The sequence below is a fragment of the Cnephaeus nilssonii genome (assembly GCF_951640355.1).
Source record: "Cnephaeus nilssonii genome assembly, chromosome: 8".
NCBI lineage: Eukaryota > Metazoa > Chordata > Mammalia > Chiroptera > Vespertilionidae > Cnephaeus > Cnephaeus nilssonii.
In genome coordinates this window covers 81,504,159-81,522,486 of record NC_137079.1, presented here as the reverse complement: position 1 = coordinate 81,522,486, position 18,328 = coordinate 81,504,159, and the positions used below count along the sequence as shown (strand labels likewise).

The window sequence follows — 18,328 nt, the reverse complement described above, 5'->3', positions numbered from 1 at the left end:
AAAAATAGGTTTATTTGCATTATGCTTATTAATTTGTGCAGTTATTCAGTGTCTGGTAAGTTAATGTTCAAGAAAAAATATTAATTTTTATTAAAATTTTCTATTATTTTATGTTAATGATTACTCATTTATTTCAGTCCTTTGTATTCAGCATCTCTATCAAAATAAACCTACATTTCTATGAAAATTGAAGCTTTTGTTTCTTTGTGGCCCACATAAACTTAAACTTTATTTGGCCGGTGTTAGCTTTTGAGTTTGACATGCTTAATGTACACAGTCCTATGACATGCATGAGAGGAGTTAAAAAAAAAAAAAGACAATGGTGCTGCTTTTTGTTTCATGTCTTAAAAGCTGAAACTAGACTAAGAGACACAGTAATATAATTTGCTTAACAGAGTTGCCATTTTCATATTCCATGACAGAGGTAATGATATTTTTTTCAAATTTAAGCTATGCATCAAATACATTTAATTATCTCTAGAGCAAAAAACTTACAAGAAGAACTACAATGTTTCTTCTTACATATTAAGGGCTTTCCACTTTTACTTTTCTTTGTATGTAACAGTGTTAAAAACACCACCATCATAACTGGATGTTTCATAGACACGGATGAGATTACCCACACTCAATGTTCATTTCCTAAATTTGACTGAAGGGCCACAGTGAATTAATTGGCCTTAGGTACATATAGATACAAACTTAGGCCGATGAAAAGGAAGAAGGCACACAAGGAACGAAAAGAGAACAGAAGTCCTAGCCAGTTTTGCTCAGTGGATAGAGCGTTGCCCTGTGGACTGAAGAGTCCCAGCGTTCGTGGGGGAGGCAATGGATGTTTCTCTGTCTCCCCCCCTCCCTTTCACTCTCTAAAAATCAAAGGAAAAATATCCTCGGATGAGGATTAATAGCAAAAAAAGATAATAGAAAAATTTTCAACGTTTTGAAACATCTAGAGCAATGCATATGAAAATGTTTTGTAAACTCCAAGTTAGGTAAAATAAGGAACACTTCACATAAATACATTATTAGAATCTCTATCAGTGGAATTGCCTTACAGGCCTATTGTCCGCTATCCAGCACTTGCAGTAATCGCAGAATTTCTTTGGTTGTGACTTCCAGTAGTCGGCCCTGAAAAAGGGAAAAGTAAGTCTAAGCTGATTTATAAGTTAAAAAGGTAAAACTCTGCATGCTTTTTACATCTTAGAATTTGAAACATAAGCCTCTGCTACTGAATCTTGTCCTGCTATATACACAGCACCGGTTTATTATTTGTCTGAAAGTGTTGCCACTCACGTAGAGAAGTCTGCCCCGGATTTAAAACTCCCTTAGATAAAACAGCTTAAAAAAGCCGTCGCCCCATTTGTTCATGTCCATCAGTGTGAAGAAATAAGTAACATCCTAGAGAAGATCTGTCTTCCCTCTCCCTTTCTGGCGTTTTGGGAGGTTGCTGTAATGGAGGTCTGAATAAACTCCTAAAGCTTGCTTTACATCAAGTTACTTGCACCAAAAGAACAAACAAAGCACAAGACTCCTCTGGTGGGAGATGGTGGCTCCTCCGAGACCATCAGTTAATGCAATTTGTTCTGAGCCTCCGGGCCAGAGAGAGCTGGAACACGCACGGGACCTCTCAGCTGGCAGACGGGGGGGAATTCATTCCTCTTCCCAGGGCTGGCCGCTCCAGTAGGCGGAGGACTCGGCGGCGGCCACAGTCCCACCCTCGTTTCACAACATCCCGCGGCTCAAGCCCGAAAGAGACCCTAAGGCTGCGGCGACCCCCAGTCGTGTCGTGGCTGGAGCCCTCCGCCGTCCCGCGGGCCGCCGACCGCCCTCCCGAGAGCCCGTCCTCCGTGCCCCCAGGGCGCTCCACGGGGCAGGGTTTCCACCCGGCCCGGAGAACCGGTCCGGCCGGTCCACCCCGCCCCTAACCGAAGGGCGGGGGACGGGGGCTGTGGCGGAGGAGAGGCGGGCGGGAGAAAGGGCCGCCCAGGGGAACAACACGTCCTTGTGTAGAGCCGGAGACCCAACTCACATGACGGGACCAGCCGCTCCGCGCGTCGCCCGCGGGTCCGGCCCACGCTCGCGTTCCCCTCCCGGGGCGAGACGCAGCCCAGCCGGCACGAGGCCCACCCGAGCCTCGGAGCCGTGACGCCGCCCTCCCGGCCCGGACCAGGGTTCCCCGGTTCCCAACTACGGGTGCCCGGAGGACGCAATCCGCGCGCCGAATCTCCTCCTCGTCCCCTCCCCCCCAGGGGCGGGCCTCCGGCTCCGGAGAGGCGGGGTGGGTATAAAGGGGCTGAGGTCACCCAGAAGGGGCAAGGCGCGACGGGACCTACGCCGACGGGCGCTCACCCGAAGCCTCCAGCCTCCGCGTCACCCCTCCTTTCTCTTCCCCTGGGACCCAGAACCTCCACCCTTCTAGGAGGCTCGCCGGCTCGGGGCCAGGGAGCTCGCGCGCCGCCCCCGCCCCGAACACAAACAGCTGTTCCCCGAGACGTCGCCGCCCTCAACTTTGCCAACTACTCCGCACGCACTTTGACCAGCGGAGCCACCCGGACCTGTAGGCTGGGGGCCGTTGGCGGAGTTAAAAAAAAAAAAAAATAGGAAAGGAAAGGAAAGGTGAAACCGCTGGTTTCGCGGCCGCGAGTTGCGGGGTTTGCCTCAGAACTTTCCTGAGGCGGCGGTGCGCCCGCGTTCCCCCTCCGCGACGCCCGCGCGCCGGGACCGGTCTGGTTCCCTCGCTCGGGGGCGCGTGGGGAGCGGAGGGAGCGGCGCGAGTGGCGCAGAAGCGGCGGGAACCGCAGCGACCAGACGTGGAGAGGAGGCAACGCGGGCGCGGGCGCTCGTCAGGTGAGTCACTGCGGCGTCCTCACCAGCGCTTCCCATATGGTCTAGCGGTTAGGATTCCTGGTTTTCACCCAGGCGGCCCGGGTTCGACTCCCGGTATGGGAACGTCCTGTTTTTATTTTTATTTTATTATTTTTTTTTACTAAGAGGCATGGACAACTAACTTATTGTATTTCCAATGACTGGCTCCCCTCACCAGGTGAGGGTGTGCCAAAGGAGACCGAGTGTACTTGCTACTTGCGCCGCGCCCTGGGCTGGGCTGTGGGAGTCACGAGTGCTGCGCCGGGCAGGCTGCAGGGCGAGTGCGCTCGGCTTCCTCGCCTCCCGCCCGGGCCGGCGGGGCCGAACTGCCGGGAAGGAGTTTCACTTTCCTTGGGGCTGCCCTCCCGCCGCTCCGGTCCCCAGCCGTCCTTTCCGAGTGCTCGGGAGGTGCGAGATGAATTCCGGCCTCGTCTCACCTCCTCGGCCGCCCCCTTCCGACGGTCCCGAGTGACGCGGGGCGTGTTTGCCCCTGCGCTCGGCCGGTCGGGGAGCCCGCGCCCAGCTGGGAGCCCACGACACCCCCTCCCAGCACAAAGCAGCCTCCTGGGGGGGGGGGGGGGCGCTCGCCTGGGGCGGGCGGGAGATCCCCGCTGGGCGGCGCGGCGGGTCGACCAGCCCGGGTGCCCGCGGGTGAGCTTTCCTGTCCGCGCAGCTGCCAGTCCCCGTGGAATCAGCCACGCAGCCTCCGGGGTCTCCCGCGGAGCCCGAGCCCAGCGGGCGAGTTTGTCCCAACTAGATACCGGGGCCCGGGCTGCGGTCCACCGTCCCTCAGATTCTTTTGCGTGGGAAGGGGATCTTTTCTTTCCCCTCCTTTGAAAAATCACACACACACACACACACACACACACACACACACACACACGAGCTGCGAAGAAAAAATACCACTACGACGAGCTGTGTTTAAAAAAGAAAATGGACTTTCTGAGGAGTATAGCGCCTTGAGCGCCGATGACAGATAATCCTGGGGTGGAGGCGGGGCTTGGGAGAGAATATTGGCCCGAGACTGGGAAGGGGATGCTCTAACAAAGTTTCACTGTGTTTTTTAAATATAGAAGCCTTGTGTTTATTTCGAAGAAGGGGCAGCTGTGTCAGCAGCATGTGAGCTGTAAATGAAACAAAAGCTTTATCTTAAATGCAAGCTGAAATTAGAAAATGGGGTGAGCTATATAATGTTTAATCTGCTGTGCCTCTGGGAACAAACGAAGAAGGAAAATGCGGCTCTTAGGGAGGGTTTCTGGTCAGTGCCATTCCTAAGAACAGAAGTTTTGTTACTAGTATGCTTTGAAATAATCTGTGAATGTGATCTGCATGATTAAGGATTGATTATGTCTGCATTGTAAATAAACCTCCACGACTAAAGATATTTTAAATTATCTTTATTAACTCAAATATTTGAACATTTACTCTATACCAAGCATAATTAGATGCTTTTGAAAGTTACTGGTGTTCATTCAGGTCCTTCGTGTTAGGAGGTAGTGGATAGAATATGAATGGAATCGTATTTTAGCCCTTGTGATTAGCTGTATGACTTGTGTAGATCTTTCACCTTTTCTGTGCTCTGGGTTTAAAGCCATCAATTCTTGATAATACATAACACTCACACACTTTGTTGAACAGTTCTTAAATAGGTTATGAGAGTGGAAAAGTTTCATTTAGATAGTGGGATTGTGTGATTATTAAGAAACCATTTACTAAAAAATTATGTCCAAACTTGGAAGGAAGTAAAGACTGCTCTGCCTTAATTATCTCCAAATAGGGCTTAATTCTTGACCTTGCATTTTGTAATGACTTGTATCATATTGTACCAAATGGTGCTAAAGTGGAGGTGGCTTTTACTGAGATCCACTAATTCAAAAAGCTTTACTATGTTCGTCCACTTGAGGGTATGCTGAAGGGCGTAGTTGGGTGACAATGTTTCTGTCCAGGATGCAGGCTCATACAGTTGGTACCAGGCAGCACCCAGTAAGGTTGCATCTGAGTTGTGGAAGCGCAGAGGTGAGAAATCAGTTCTACTCGGGGAAGAGGACTGGAAAAGAGACACAGAAGGGAGAATGTTTGCCCTGGACCTGGAAGAACTGGTTGGATTTCTCCAAGTGGGGAATGTGAATCAAAAAGCTGAGGTGAGGGAGCAAGTATGAGACTGGCAAGCAGTCTGGTTCTGCAGGAGCACACAGTGCCTGGAGGCAGAGCCATAGAGATGAAGTTGGGACTAGATAACATGTTCTTTTATCAAAGGTGACATTTATGTCTCTAGAGTTTTAAGAACATTTTTTGTCTCTTTGAAAAACCAAATGTAGAAGTAATATGTGAAAATGCTTGTTTTAAAAGATTAAAACAATGTAAAAATATGTAAATATTTTGTGTCCATAGGTTTTATGTTTAGCAATGGGATATTTTAAATTAGTAGAGTGGAGAAAAGCAGTCAGTTAATTAGAAATCAATGAAAAAAATGCATCCTAGGTTTAAATTATGAGATTGATTACAACTATGTTTTTATTGGCTTGATTTTGAAAATGACCTTAATATTCTAAGACAAAGCTGCTAGTTACTGTCAGTAAGGCATACACCTTGCTTGGTTAAGATTAGATAATAAATGTATAAGGATGCGTTCATATGCTTGTAATTCATATGCAGGACTACCAAAACACCATTGGTACTCATGTTTTAGATGTTCTGTCTTGGGCCATAAAATAAAGTGATAACTAATTAAATGCCATGGATTTACCCAAGTAGTCTCTTTAATATTTACTGTTATTAGTTGTAGTTAGAAGATCTGTAAAAGTTCAACAAGTGTTTGCATAGATGGACACCTGTATTTAAAGAAATATAAGGTATTAAAAGTGATTGCATTTTAAAATCCAAAGAGATTAGTATGGCTCTGAGGTCCAAGATTATCTGGCCTCTGCTTACCTCCCCAACTTCATCTCCTACTTTCTCTGCCTCTTCATTATACTTCAGTCACACTGACTTCCTTTTGTTCCTTGAACTTGCCAGACTTGTTCTTTTCTCAGTTTTATTTTTTGCTGTTTCCATTGCCTGGAATATTCCCCTTCCAGCTCTTTACATCTTAGGTCAACATTATCTTCTCAGATTGGTCTTTTCTGACCACCCTACCTAGAGACTCCCTTTTGTTCTGGTTTACTTTCTGTTCAGTTTACCCTGTTTTATTTTCTCCTTTTTCTTATTTTATTTTACTTTATTTATTGGGGTGATATTGGTTTATAAGATTATATAAGTTTTAAGTGTACACTTCTGTGGTACATGTTCAATATATTGCAGTGTGTGCTCACCACCCAAAGTCAGATCGTCTTCTATTACCATATATTTGGCCCCCTCCTTTTTATTATTATCTAAAGGTGACATGTTTATTTCTTGTGTTATTCCACTGGGATATAAATTCCCTGAGGTAAGTATAGTGAGATTATTCTTATTCTATAAGATTCAAACAATACAGATGTTGGAACCCTCATACCACATCTTGTATGGTATCCTCTCTAATAAAATGGTAATATGCAAATTAACCATCACTCCGCTACGTAAGCCATGCCCACCAGCCAAGCCACGCCCACCAGCCAATCAGGGCGAGTATGCAAATTAACCCCAAATCCAAGATGGCTACAGCCTCTGTTACCTAGAGCAAGGTTTCCTAGGTAACAGAGCAAGCCAAGCTTTCCATAGCCGTTGCAGGCCTAAGCCTCCACTCAAGCTACAAAGTTTCAATTATAGAAGGTAAACAAATTCAAACAAATGGCGGCAGAATGGAGCTTGAGAGAGCAGGCCAGGGTTGCCACCGGCAACAGGGGAAGCAAAGCTTTCCAAATACCCTGGCTGGGCTCACCCGCTTAAGGCTACAAAGTTTCAATTGTAGAAGGTGAATTAACTGCCACAGAAATGGCTGCCACCCCAGAAATGGCTGCCGCCCCAGGCTACAAAGTTTCAATTGTAGAAGGAAAATAAATTCCAGATACCAGGGCCTCCCCTTGGGTTTCCAGGGGGCGTGGCCGGCCTGCAAACCATCACAGGCCCCTCGCTCAGGCCGCCCCACACCCCAAGGGAACCCCCACCCTTATCTGTGACACCCTTCAGGGCAAACCAGCTGGCCCCCACCCGTGCACCAGGCCTCTATCCTATCTAATAAAAGAGTAATATATAGATTGATCATCACTGCAACACACAATATAGCTGCCCCCATGTGGTCAAAGATCCTGCCCCCATGTGGACACAAGATGGCCACTACAAGATGGCCAGCAGGAGAGGGCAGTTGGGAGGCACCCGGCCTGCAAGGGAGGGCAGTTGAGAGGGACCAGGCTTGCAAGGGAGGGCAGTTGGAGGTGATCAACCCTGCAGGAGAGGGCAGTTAGGGGTGACCAGGCTGGCAGAGGAGGGAAGTTGGGGGCAAACAGGCTGGCAGGGGAGCAGTTAAGCATCAACCAGGCTGGCAGCGGAGTGGTTAGGGGGTGATCAGGCTGGCAGGCAGAAGCGGTTAGGGGCAATCAGGAAGGCAGGCAGGCAAGCAGTTGGGAGCCAGCAGTTCTGGATTGTGAGAGGGATGTCCGACTGCCCGTTTAGGCCCGAATCCTGTGGGATCGGGCCTAAACGGGCAGTCGGACATCCCTCCAGGAGTCCCAGATTGGAAAGGGTACAGGCTGGGCTGAGGGACAACCCCCCGCCGTGCACGAATTTCGTGCACCGGGCTTCTAGTCATTTAAATAAAATTTCTGGAATAGCAAATCTGTAGAGAAAGAGGATAGATTTTGGTTATCTATGATTGGGGGTGAGGGGCTGGAATAGGAGGATAGGAAGTGACTGCTAATGTAGGGACAAGATTTCTTTTTAGGGTGATTAAAATTAGATTGGATGGCTGCATGATTCTGTAAACATACTAAAAACATTTGAATTCTCTTTGAATGGGAGAACTTTATGGTATGTAAATGATATCTCAATAAAACTAGAAAAAGATTGAAGCAATAAAAAGCATATAGAATATTTGTCTCTACATTTTACATTTACCATTTGGATATTACATATTTAAAAATAAATATGGAATAATTTAGTACTTCCACTGTAGCTCCTAGATAGTTCAGGAATGTAGCAAGTGCGTATTAAATAGCTGCTGAAGGAGGTTAAAATATACAGGTATTTTAATTATGATACAGTGCATAGTGGGATAAATGCTCAGAGGGGACTAAGTTAAGGGTTGGTTACAAGAGTTTGAAGGTCTCCACAATATCTGGATTTGTGTGAAGGGAATGGAGAAGAGTCGCTTAGAAAGCAGCATTTGAGGTGGGCTTTGAAGTCAGGTTACCCTTTAGCTGGTGGACATGGTAGGAGGTGAGGCAGGAGCCAAAGGCACATTAACAGTTGCTAGCTTAGCACATTTTGGCTGAACTGAGGGAACAAATAATGTGGGAATGGGAAATAAGGCTGCAAAATACATTCGGGTCTATAGCAGACCATGTTAGTGCTCGCAGATCTCTGGTGTCTTTTTGTTATCCCCCAATCCCTAGTGTTCTTCCAATGGCCCATTCCTGGGAAACAGAGCTGGCAATGTCTGGGGGCTTATTTCCTTTCCACTCAAAGTTCTCAACCCAAGACTGTCCAGTCAGGAGTATAACTTCGGACTAGGGGCTTTGACTGGTGCCCCTCAGTATCATCAGCACTTGGAACAGTGCTTGGCACCCCGTGAGTATTTAGAAAATATTTGAATGAATGAAAGCCAGGAAGTTGCAAGGTTCATTCACAGTGAAGTTTATTTTACAAATCCCCTTGACTCTTGCAGAGCATTTAGATAGATTTTGGAAGGTTCTAATTATGAAGGTCCTTGAATTTGCGGATAAGGAATTTACTTAGCTAGAAGGGATTTCTGGTAATACGATAAGTGTTTTAATAAATTAATTTGGTGGTAGTGTGCAGGGTGAACTGAAGGGTGGAAGGATTTTGTCTGTGGTGTCCTCTCCCATCTTCCTATTCCTATTCTTGCTCTCATTCTCCCTGGGTTAGGCCTCAACCAAAGTCAGGGTCTCCTGTAGTGCAATAATAATCTTACAGCTCTTATTTCTTCTAATCTCTTCCTAAATAAGGTAGTCTCAGCAAAATAGAAAGGATCAAAGGAGATACATTTAAGAAAAATTTAAGATGCCAGGAAGTAAACACTCCTAAAAGAAATAGGGAAGTTACAAAGCACAGATTTTTATTTTTTATTTTTAGAGGTCAGGCAATTTTCCTTCCTAGGGTTGATCAGATAGTAAATTTTTATTGCTCACCTGTGTGTATGTGTATGTGGCTTTTTGAACACTGTAATTGTACATTGAATTCAGAGACAAAGTTAAGACTGTGAACTTGCCACCCTGTGGACAATATAATTTAGAACTAAACCCCTCAAAATTATAATACACCTTGATTCATTTGAAACACGCTATTTTAGAACTGCTTATGGTTCTTCAACATTGGTATATGTAGTTATGTTCATTAAAGGGAAAGTTGAAATTAGTTTGTTTTCTGAGGCGTTTAAACAGGATTTAAAATACAATCAATAGCTTAAAAAATTACAAAGAAAGTCAAGGATGCTTTTTAAATGGCATACTTCTTTCCTCCATTGATTTTTAGAGAGAGTGAAGGGACGGGGAGAGGCAAAGAGAGAGAGAAATCGATGTCACATAGATTGGTTGCCTCCCACGTTCTCCCTGATGGCCAGGAATTGAGCCAGCAACTGAGGTATATGCCCTTGACCCATGGAACCCATGACCCTTCAGTCTGAGGGCTGACGCTCTTAACTACTGAGCAACTGGCCAGGGAAACATCTGTAACACTTTCAACAATAAAGATCCTATATAATAAAACCTTAATATGCAAATAGACCCAACGGTGGAATGACCCGGTCACTATGACCGCACTGACCACCAGGGGGCAGACGCTCAATACAGGAGCTGCCCCCTGGTGGTCAGTGCATTTCCACAGGGTGAGTGCTGCTCAGCCAGAAGCAGGCTCACGGCTGGCGAGAGCAGCAGCGGTGGCAGTGGTGGGAGCCTCTCCCGCCTCCATGGCAACACTAAGGACCCCTGTGGGGGAAGGATATCCGACTGCCAGCTGGGGCCCTCGGGGGATATCTGACTGCCGGCTTAGGCCCGCTCAGGCCTAAGCTGGCAGTCGGACATCCCCTGAGGGGTCCCGGACTGTGAGAGGGTGCAGGCCCGGCTGAGGGACCCCCCTCCCCCGTGCACGAATGTTGTGCACCGGGCCTCTAGTAAACAAATAAAAAAGAAAATCCTCCATGATTTGATGAACTCAAATTGTAATTATGTAAACAATTTGGATTTCATTATATGCTATTTAATTAGAAGGGCAGTCTGCTAAGAAATTTAACTGATAAACTAGCTTGAATCAAAATGAAATGGTGAGTCCAGCCAGTGTGTCTCAGTGGTTGAGTGTGACCTATGAATCAGGAGGTCACCGTTTGATTCCCGTCAGAGCACATGCCCGGGTTGAGGCTCTATCCCCAGTGGGGTGTGTGCGGGAGGCAGCTGATCAATGATTCTTTCTCATCACTGATGTTTCTCTCTCTCCCCTCCCTTCCTCTCTGAAATCAATAAATAAAAATATTTTTTAAAAAGTGAAATGGTGATTGTGAAAGAATTATTTGCTCTCTGCAATTCAGGAAATGGTTCTACAAAACTTTCCCAACAGATGAGCTGTATTTACAGCCTAATGTTGTAAGTAGCTTGCGCACTTGTATTCCCAGAGGTGTCAGGAGGGGTGGGGATTTAGCATTTGAAATTTGTGTTACCAGTTAGGCAGAAATGGGCTGCAGTAGCATTCTGATGTCAGCAATTATATGTTCTTTCTAATTGTGATATCCAGGCTGAGGAAGAGAATGGATGCTGAACTCCTAGTCCCTTAAATTACCTGATATTTCACCTTAAAACCTTTACATTTTGGTAATGGAGAGATTTTTCAGATATAATGTTAGTGATTTTATTTTTATTTATTTATTTATTTATTTATTTTAATTTAAATTCTTTATTGTTTAAAGTATTACATATGTCTCCTTTATATGGGAGGGCCACTACCAACCCCCAGCACATGCCCTCACCCCCCTACTGTCTGTGTCCATTGGTTATGCTTATATGCGTGCATACAAGTCCTTTGGTTGATCTCTTATCCCTGGCCCCTTTCTACCTTCCCCTGCCTTCCCTCTGAGGTTTGACGGTCTGTTCAATGGATCAATGTTCTATGTCTCTGGATCTATTTTTGTTCATCAGTTTATGTTGTTCATTATATTCTGCAAATGAGTGAGATCATGTGATATTTATCTTTCTCCGACTGCCTTATTTCACTTAGTGTAATGCTCTCCAGGTCCATTTATGCTGTTGCGAATGGTAAGAGTTCTTTCTTCTTTATAGCAGAGTACTATTCCATTGTGTGGATGTACAACTGTTTTTTAATCCACCCATCTGCTGATGGGCACTTAGGCTGTTTCCAAATTTTAGCTATTGTAAATTGTGCTGCTATGAACATAGGGGTGCATATGTCCTTTCTGATTGGTGTTTCTGATGTCTTGGGATATATTCCTAGAAGTGGGATTACTGGGTCAAATGGGAGTTCCATTTTTAATTTTTTGAGGAAACTCCATACTGTTTTCCACAGTGGCTGCACCAGTCTGCATTCCCACCAGCAGTGCATGAGAGTTCCTTTTTCTCCACATCCTCGCCAGCACTTATTGGTTTGTTGGTGATAGCCATTTTGACATGTGTGAGATGGTACCTCATTGTTTTGTGTGTTTTTTAAAAATATATATATTTTTATTGATTTCAGAGAAAAACAGGGAGAGAGAGATAGAAACATCAATGATGAGAGAGAACTATTGATTGGCTTCCTGCACGCCACCCACTGGGGATCGAGCCTGCAACCCTGGCATGTGCCCTTGACTGGAATCGAACCTGGGACCCTTCAGTCCACAGGCTGGTGCTCTATCCACCAAGCCAAACTGACCAGGGCCTCATTGTTATTTTGATTTGCATCTCTCGGATGATTAGTGACTTTGAGTATTTTTCATATGTCTCTTGGCCTTCTGAATGTCTTCTTTTGAAAAGTGTCTATTTAGGCCCTTTGCCCATTTTTTGATTGGATTGTTTATCTTCCTTTTGTTAAGTTGTATGAGTTCCCTATAAATTTTGGAGATTAGGCCCTTATTGGATATAACATTGGTAAATATGTTCTCCTATGCAGTGGGTTCTCTTGTTTTGTTGATGGCTTCTTTTGCTGTGCAGAAGCTATTTATTTTGATGTAGTCCCATTTGTGTATTTTCTCCTTAGTTTCCAATGTCCTAGGAGCCTAGGTAAAGATATTGCTACAACATATGTCTGATATTTTGCTGCCTATGGAATCTTCTAAGATTTTTATGGTTTCCCATCTTACGTTTAAGTCTTTTATCCATTTTGAGTTTTTATTTTTGTGTGTGATGTAAGTTGGTGGTCTAGTTTCATTATTTTGCATGTATCTGTCCAATTTTCCCAGCACCATTTATTGAAGAGACTATCTTGACTCCATTGTATGCTCTTGCTTTCTTTGTCAAATATTAATTGAGCATAATGGCTTGGATAGATTTCTGGGTTCTCTGTTCTGTTCTGTTGGTCTATATGTCTGTTCTTGTGCCAGTACCAGGCAGTTTTGAGAACAGTGGCTTTGTAATATAGCTTGATATCTGGTATTGTGACTCCTCCAACTTTGTTCTTCTTTCTCAGGATTGCTGTGGCTATTTGGGGTCTTTTTTTTTATTCCATATGAATTTTTGGAGAGTTTGTTATAGGTCTGTGAAATATGCTGTTGGTATTTTAATGGGGATTGCATTGAATCTATAGATTGCTTTGGGTATGGACATTTTAATGATGTTGATTCTACCAATCCATGAACATGGTATATTCTTACATTTGTTCATGTCTTCCTCTATCTTTTTTTTCAATCTCCTGTAGTTTACCGAGTACAGGTCTTTTACCTCCATAATGTTAATGATTTTAAATATTTAAATATTTCTCTGAGTTTTTCTCAAAAGTACAGCATGACAAACATGATAATATACTTTGAATGTTTGGTTTATCCTTTTCCAAGTTAATGTATATGATTGTGGGTGACTTTTCTAAATTATTTTTTGCTACATTTATATCTTATATTCTACAGTTGATGTATACTGTGTAATTTTAAGCTAAGTAGACTATGAATTATGAAAATGCAAATGTTTAGGTAGGCCCATAAGCTTTGCCACATAAAAAACAGTATTATTTAGGTATTGTTTAAGAAAAGTAACTTTCAAATTACTTCATGGTCTATTTGCTTTTTTCCTAAATACTGGAACTAGGAGCCAATAAAGTTAGAGTTATATTTGTTTTCTAACCTTCTTTAATGGTTTCATTATCATATTGTTTTTAAACTGTAGCCCTAGCCGGTGTTGTTCAATGGTTAGCACATCGGCCCAAGCACCACTGAGTTGTGGGTTTGATTCCTGGTCAAGGGCATGTACCTGGGTTGCAGGTTCAATCCCCACTGTGTGCAGGAGGCAACCAGTTGCTATGTCTCTTTTACATTAATGTTTCTTCCGCTTCTGTTCCCCCACCCTCCATTCACTTTCTCTAAAAAGCAATGGAAAAAATATCCTAGAGTAAGGATTAACAACAACAAAAAATCTGTAAATGCTATTGAACTTAGAAAGAAATTTTAGTCTAATATTTAGCCTATACTTAAGAAACTTTGTTATCACACAGTTGCTGCCTTTTGTGCTAGAATGGCGATTTAGGATTAATGGTGCTTAGCATTCCCTTTACTTTTCACACTTGGATTCATTTTCACAAATAGAAATATAAAACCTTTTGTTCTTTGAAAAGTAATTACAGCATACATGACTTGAATTTTGACAAAGTAGTAACTATTCCATAAGTTTTGTATGTGTATTGGGTGCGTGTGTGCAAATTTTAATTATTTTTTTAAATTTAAATAGAAACTATTTATTATTAAATAAATACCTTTGATTTAAAAGTTTTGTTTGTGGGTTTTTTTTGCTTTATTTTAGCTATCTGGAAAAGTACTTAGCTAATGACTTCTAGATCCAGAGAGTCCTTCTAGATAGTCTTAAGTCTTTATTGTAGTTTAATCTTTTAGTTGAGTTAAAGTTTTTTTTTGATTCAATATACCATGACCAGGATACATTTCTGATTTAGGATGTGTTAATATCTTGCTTTGTGTGAAGCTTTTTATCTGTTTCAGGATTTAATTAATTCAAGCTTTCAAGGTCGTATTGGGACTAGTTTTACCCCAGCTTTCCAAACATCAGTGTTTATCACTGATACCTTCTTATGTTGAGATACACAGATGACTCTATTAACTGGGAAGGATGGGGCCCTGCCCACTCAATCACCCACTGAATAGGGCAGGCATTGACCCAGTTGCAAAGCTTAAATAGAAAGGAAGAGTATGATGGGAAGGCATTGACCACGGTCAAAGTCCCAAAACACAGATGGGGGCAGGGCTGAGGGAAAATAATCTGATGTAAGGCAGAGAGAACATAGGCTTAAGTAACTCAAAACTCTAAGCAGGCAGTTGGCATCAGGGAATTTAAGATTTGAGTGCGAATGTCTTTCCTTTATTTGTTCTCCCTTGTTTATTTTTCTTTTTGCCATTTCACACCAATTGCAATTTTATTGTCCCTTAAAATACTCTTTGAAAGACTTTCTTCTTTTTCTATTTTCAATACCTTATCAAATGTCTTTTGTTAGTTTATAGAGTATATTTTAAGAGGGCTATTTTTACCACATGTTTGTGGGAAAAAGAAAGCACATAAAATTTGTGTAAAAGCAAATCCACCATCTCATTCTCATTAGGATGGCTACTATTAAGAAACAGAAAATATAAAGTATTGGCGGGGATGTGGAGAAATTGGAGCCCTTATGTACTGTTCATGGAAATGTAAATGGTGCAACTACTATGGAAAACAGAATGGCAGTTCTAGAGATAGAATTATCATATGATCCAGCAATTCCATTTGTACCTATGTAACCACAGAACCAACTCAAAATGGTCCTGTCCTGTTCAGTGATCAGGACATAACCAGAACTTGAATACCAGAACGCTTTCAGGAGCCAAGCGACTATTCCCAGGAAGATCTGGTGTTGATACCACTATACCACAAATGGCCAAGGTCCTTCAATTAAAACTTGTCCCACCAGATCCGGTCAAAATGATAGTGTAGGTCAGTGATGGCGAACCTATGACACGCGTGTCAGCACTGACACGCGTAGCCATTTCTGATGACATGCGGCCGCTGAGGCGGCCGCATGCCGAGGATGAAACATTTGCGAAATAATGTTTTTTCCTCAAAGTGACACACTACACGAGTTATGCTCAGTTTTTTGGCGAAGTTTGACACACCAAGCTCAAAAGGTTGCCCATCACTGGTGTAAGTAAATGTGGTACTTGGCGTCCTCCCACAACTACACCAAAATTACAACAAAACTACAGAACAACCATCATCAGAACTGCTTGAAATCTAGCTAAATGGAAGTCCTACAACTAGGGAATTAAAGAAGTAGTCACATAGACACTGGTAGAAGAGTAAAGATGTGAAATGGGCTGGTCTCACACCCTCATTTAGTACTTAAAAATTGGGAGGGATATCTCAACTGCAGAAGTCTCCCTCTACTACGGAATGAGAGGTCCTGGCCCCACACCAGGCCCCCCAACCCAGGGTTCCAGTGCTAGTAAGAGAAGTCCCCATAACTTCTGGTTGTAAAAACCAGTGGAGATTTAGGCTGAGGGAGATGAAGGGCTGCTGGAGTCCAAGGCAGTTCCTCTTAAAGGGCCTGCACATGAACTAACTGAACTCACTCCCTGAGCTCCAGCGCTGTGGCAGCAGCTTGAAAGGCACAAGAGACATGTGGAATTGTCCAACATCAGGGCGACAGTGGGCGGTGGTGGTGGTGGTGGGGCCTTTCTCCCAGACAAAAATGCTGGCAGTGGCCATTGTTCCTTTTCTGAGCCCTCCCCCGACAGATTCGGCAAGTGGGCACCATATCCGAGACTCCATCCACCTGGCAGGCTTTGGTTCACAGCTTGGCTTTACCTGGCCACCTCCAAGCCTAGCACAAGTAGCAGCTATCTGCTGATTGCTTTGAGAAATCAAATATTGATAGGATTTTTGAAGTCATAACATATACATTGGAACAAGCATGGCTAATAAGTCATGTAATTTATCGTAGAGCCTGTTTTATTCCTTTCAGATTATATATTTTATCTTAGTGTAGGTGTAAATCTACACTAGCTAATCAGGCTTATACTTGAGGTAATGAAAATATGCAGGATGGCATTGGTTTGTTCTTGAAAGAGAAAAAATGTATTTTTGCTTTATGAAATTACTGCAAACTTTATTTTTTCTTAAAGATTCTGGCACTTAAATTTTTAAAAATTTATTTCAAAATGGTTTTAGACTTACAGAAGAATTGGATACATACTATAGAAAATCCCTGTATATTCTTCATCCAGCTTTCACTAATATTAACATCTTACATCAATCACAGTTCAATGAACGAAACTAAGAAATTAACATTGGTACAATACTATTAACTTTATTAGGATTTTCATAGGCTTTTTTTGTTTGTTTGTTTTGTTTTTTTACTAATGTCTCTCTTCTGTTACAAGATCCATCCAGGATATATCTACATTCCATTTAGTAGTCTTGTTTCCCTAATCCTCTCAAAATCTGTGGTGGTTCCTTGTCTTTTTTTTACCTTGACACTGAAGAGTACTGGTCTGGTATTTTGTTGAATGTCCCTCAATATGATTTTGTCTATTTTCCTAGTGATTATGGACTGGAGTAATGGATTTTTGGGATATTGAAATTTTTTAGAATTGTTTTGTTTTTGAAATGATCATAAAGTAAAATTGACCTTTTTGGAAGGGGGGCGGGTTATATAGTTCTGTGAATTTTAACACAGATAAATTTGTGTAGTCACCACCACAATCAGGATATAGAATAATTCCACCATTCCTCAAAAGTCCCTGGTATTCTCCTTTTACAGTCACATCATTTCCGTAGTTCATATCCCTGCAGCCACTGATCAGTTCTCCATCATTACAGTTTTATCTCTTTAAGAATGTCATACAATGGACTAATATAGTATGTAACCTTTTGACATTGGCTTCTTTCACTCAGCATAATGCTTTTGAGAGTCATCCAAGTTGTGTTTATCATTTCATCCCATTTTATTGTTGAGTATGGATATACTACCAGTATGTTTATTTATCTCCCCTTTTTTCATAAGTAGTTGAGAACACATTATGTTCGCACTATAATAAGCAATTTAAGTGATTTCTTTTGGTGTGAAATAGGGATTATCATTATTTCTTTTACATAAGTTAAAAGAGGCTTAGAGTTATAGGTCATACAACTGATTAACAGTGGACTTGGGACTCAAACCTAGGGCACCCACTCTAAAGCTAATTGGACTTTTAACCATTGGACTGTGTGGCTAGTTGCTAATGTTACTTTCTTCATTTCTGTTTTGCTCAACAGTGTAATCAAAAGAAATTGAATTTTTTGTTGCTTTAACATCCTAAAATTTCCCCATTATTCTGTTTATATTTGGTTCTTTTTATTAGAGAGCAAAAATATTAATAGCAAAGTATTTTTTTCATATTGGTGGGTTTTGGTCTTTAAGGCTAAGCATTCTGTGATTCAGTCCTAAAGCAAAAAGCCAAACTAAGTAAATTATCAGTGCACCTTCAATTACGAATTAACATAGAGTGCATCCATTTATAAGAATTAAAATGGCAACACTAAGCTTTTTCTTAATCTCCTTGTAAATAGGGGTTTTAATTGTTTTATAGATAAATAATATCAAATAAATATAGACATAGTTTAAATCAGGCTAGTTTATTATTTTTTTTCTCTTTCAGAAAGATTTCACAACACAAGTCCATGTAATGTTTCTCCACCCACCCCTAATTGATTTTTAAAGAGAGAGGAAGGGAGAGAGAAAAACATAAATTTGTTGTTCCACTTATTTATGCATTCATTGGTTGATTCTTGTATGTGTCCTGGCTGGCTATCAAACCCACAACCTTGTCATATGGGGATGATGTTCTAACCAATTGAGCTCCCTGGCCAGAGGTAAATCAGGCTAGTTTAAAATAAGAAGCTTATATTGTCTTAAATTTTAGTAATAGCAAAAGATGTCTTTCTTTTAAGGGCATAGAGTTTTGATGTATCTAAGATGAACTTTTTTGGACTTGTGATAAAAGACCATTTGCTTAAATATCTTACTGTCATAAGATAAAAAAGATTTCTAGAATATTAGTTTTAGATTTTGTGGATGTGGTTGTGTTTTTGTTTTTACTTTTTATTAATAAAGTATAATTGAATTTTGGAGGGTTTTATAGAATTTCAAGTTACCCTGAATATGT

General features: G+C 42.3%; 2 protein-coding genes across 3 annotated transcripts in view; one reads left to right on the top strand and one right to left on the bottom strand.

The window, feature by feature from the left end:
• The window catches only part of WBP4 (WW domain binding protein 4), a 37,216-nt gene extending 35,024 nt beyond the window's left edge, over window positions 1-2,192 (bottom strand). Inside the window, exons 1-2 of the mRNA XM_079779229.1 lie at window positions 2,027-2,192; window positions 1,053-1,125 (exon numbers count right to left, since the gene is read on the bottom strand). Coding sequence (XP_079635355.1) covers window positions 1,053-1,125; window positions 2,027-2,028 — 75 coding nt within the window. The 5' untranslated portion in view covers window positions 2,029-2,192. The remainder of the gene's footprint in view (window positions 1-1,052; window positions 1,126-2,026) is intronic.
• A 123-nt stretch (window positions 2,193-2,315) lies between these two features.
• Window positions 2,316-18,328, top strand: part of ELF1 (E74 like ETS transcription factor 1) — a 119,200-nt gene continuing 103,187 nt past the window's right edge. For both annotated transcript variants that reach the window (XM_079779204.1, XM_079779201.1), the window contains exon 1: window positions 2,316-2,844. The gene's annotated coding sequence lies outside the window, so the exon portion shown is untranslated. The remainder of the gene's footprint in view (window positions 2,845-18,328) is intronic.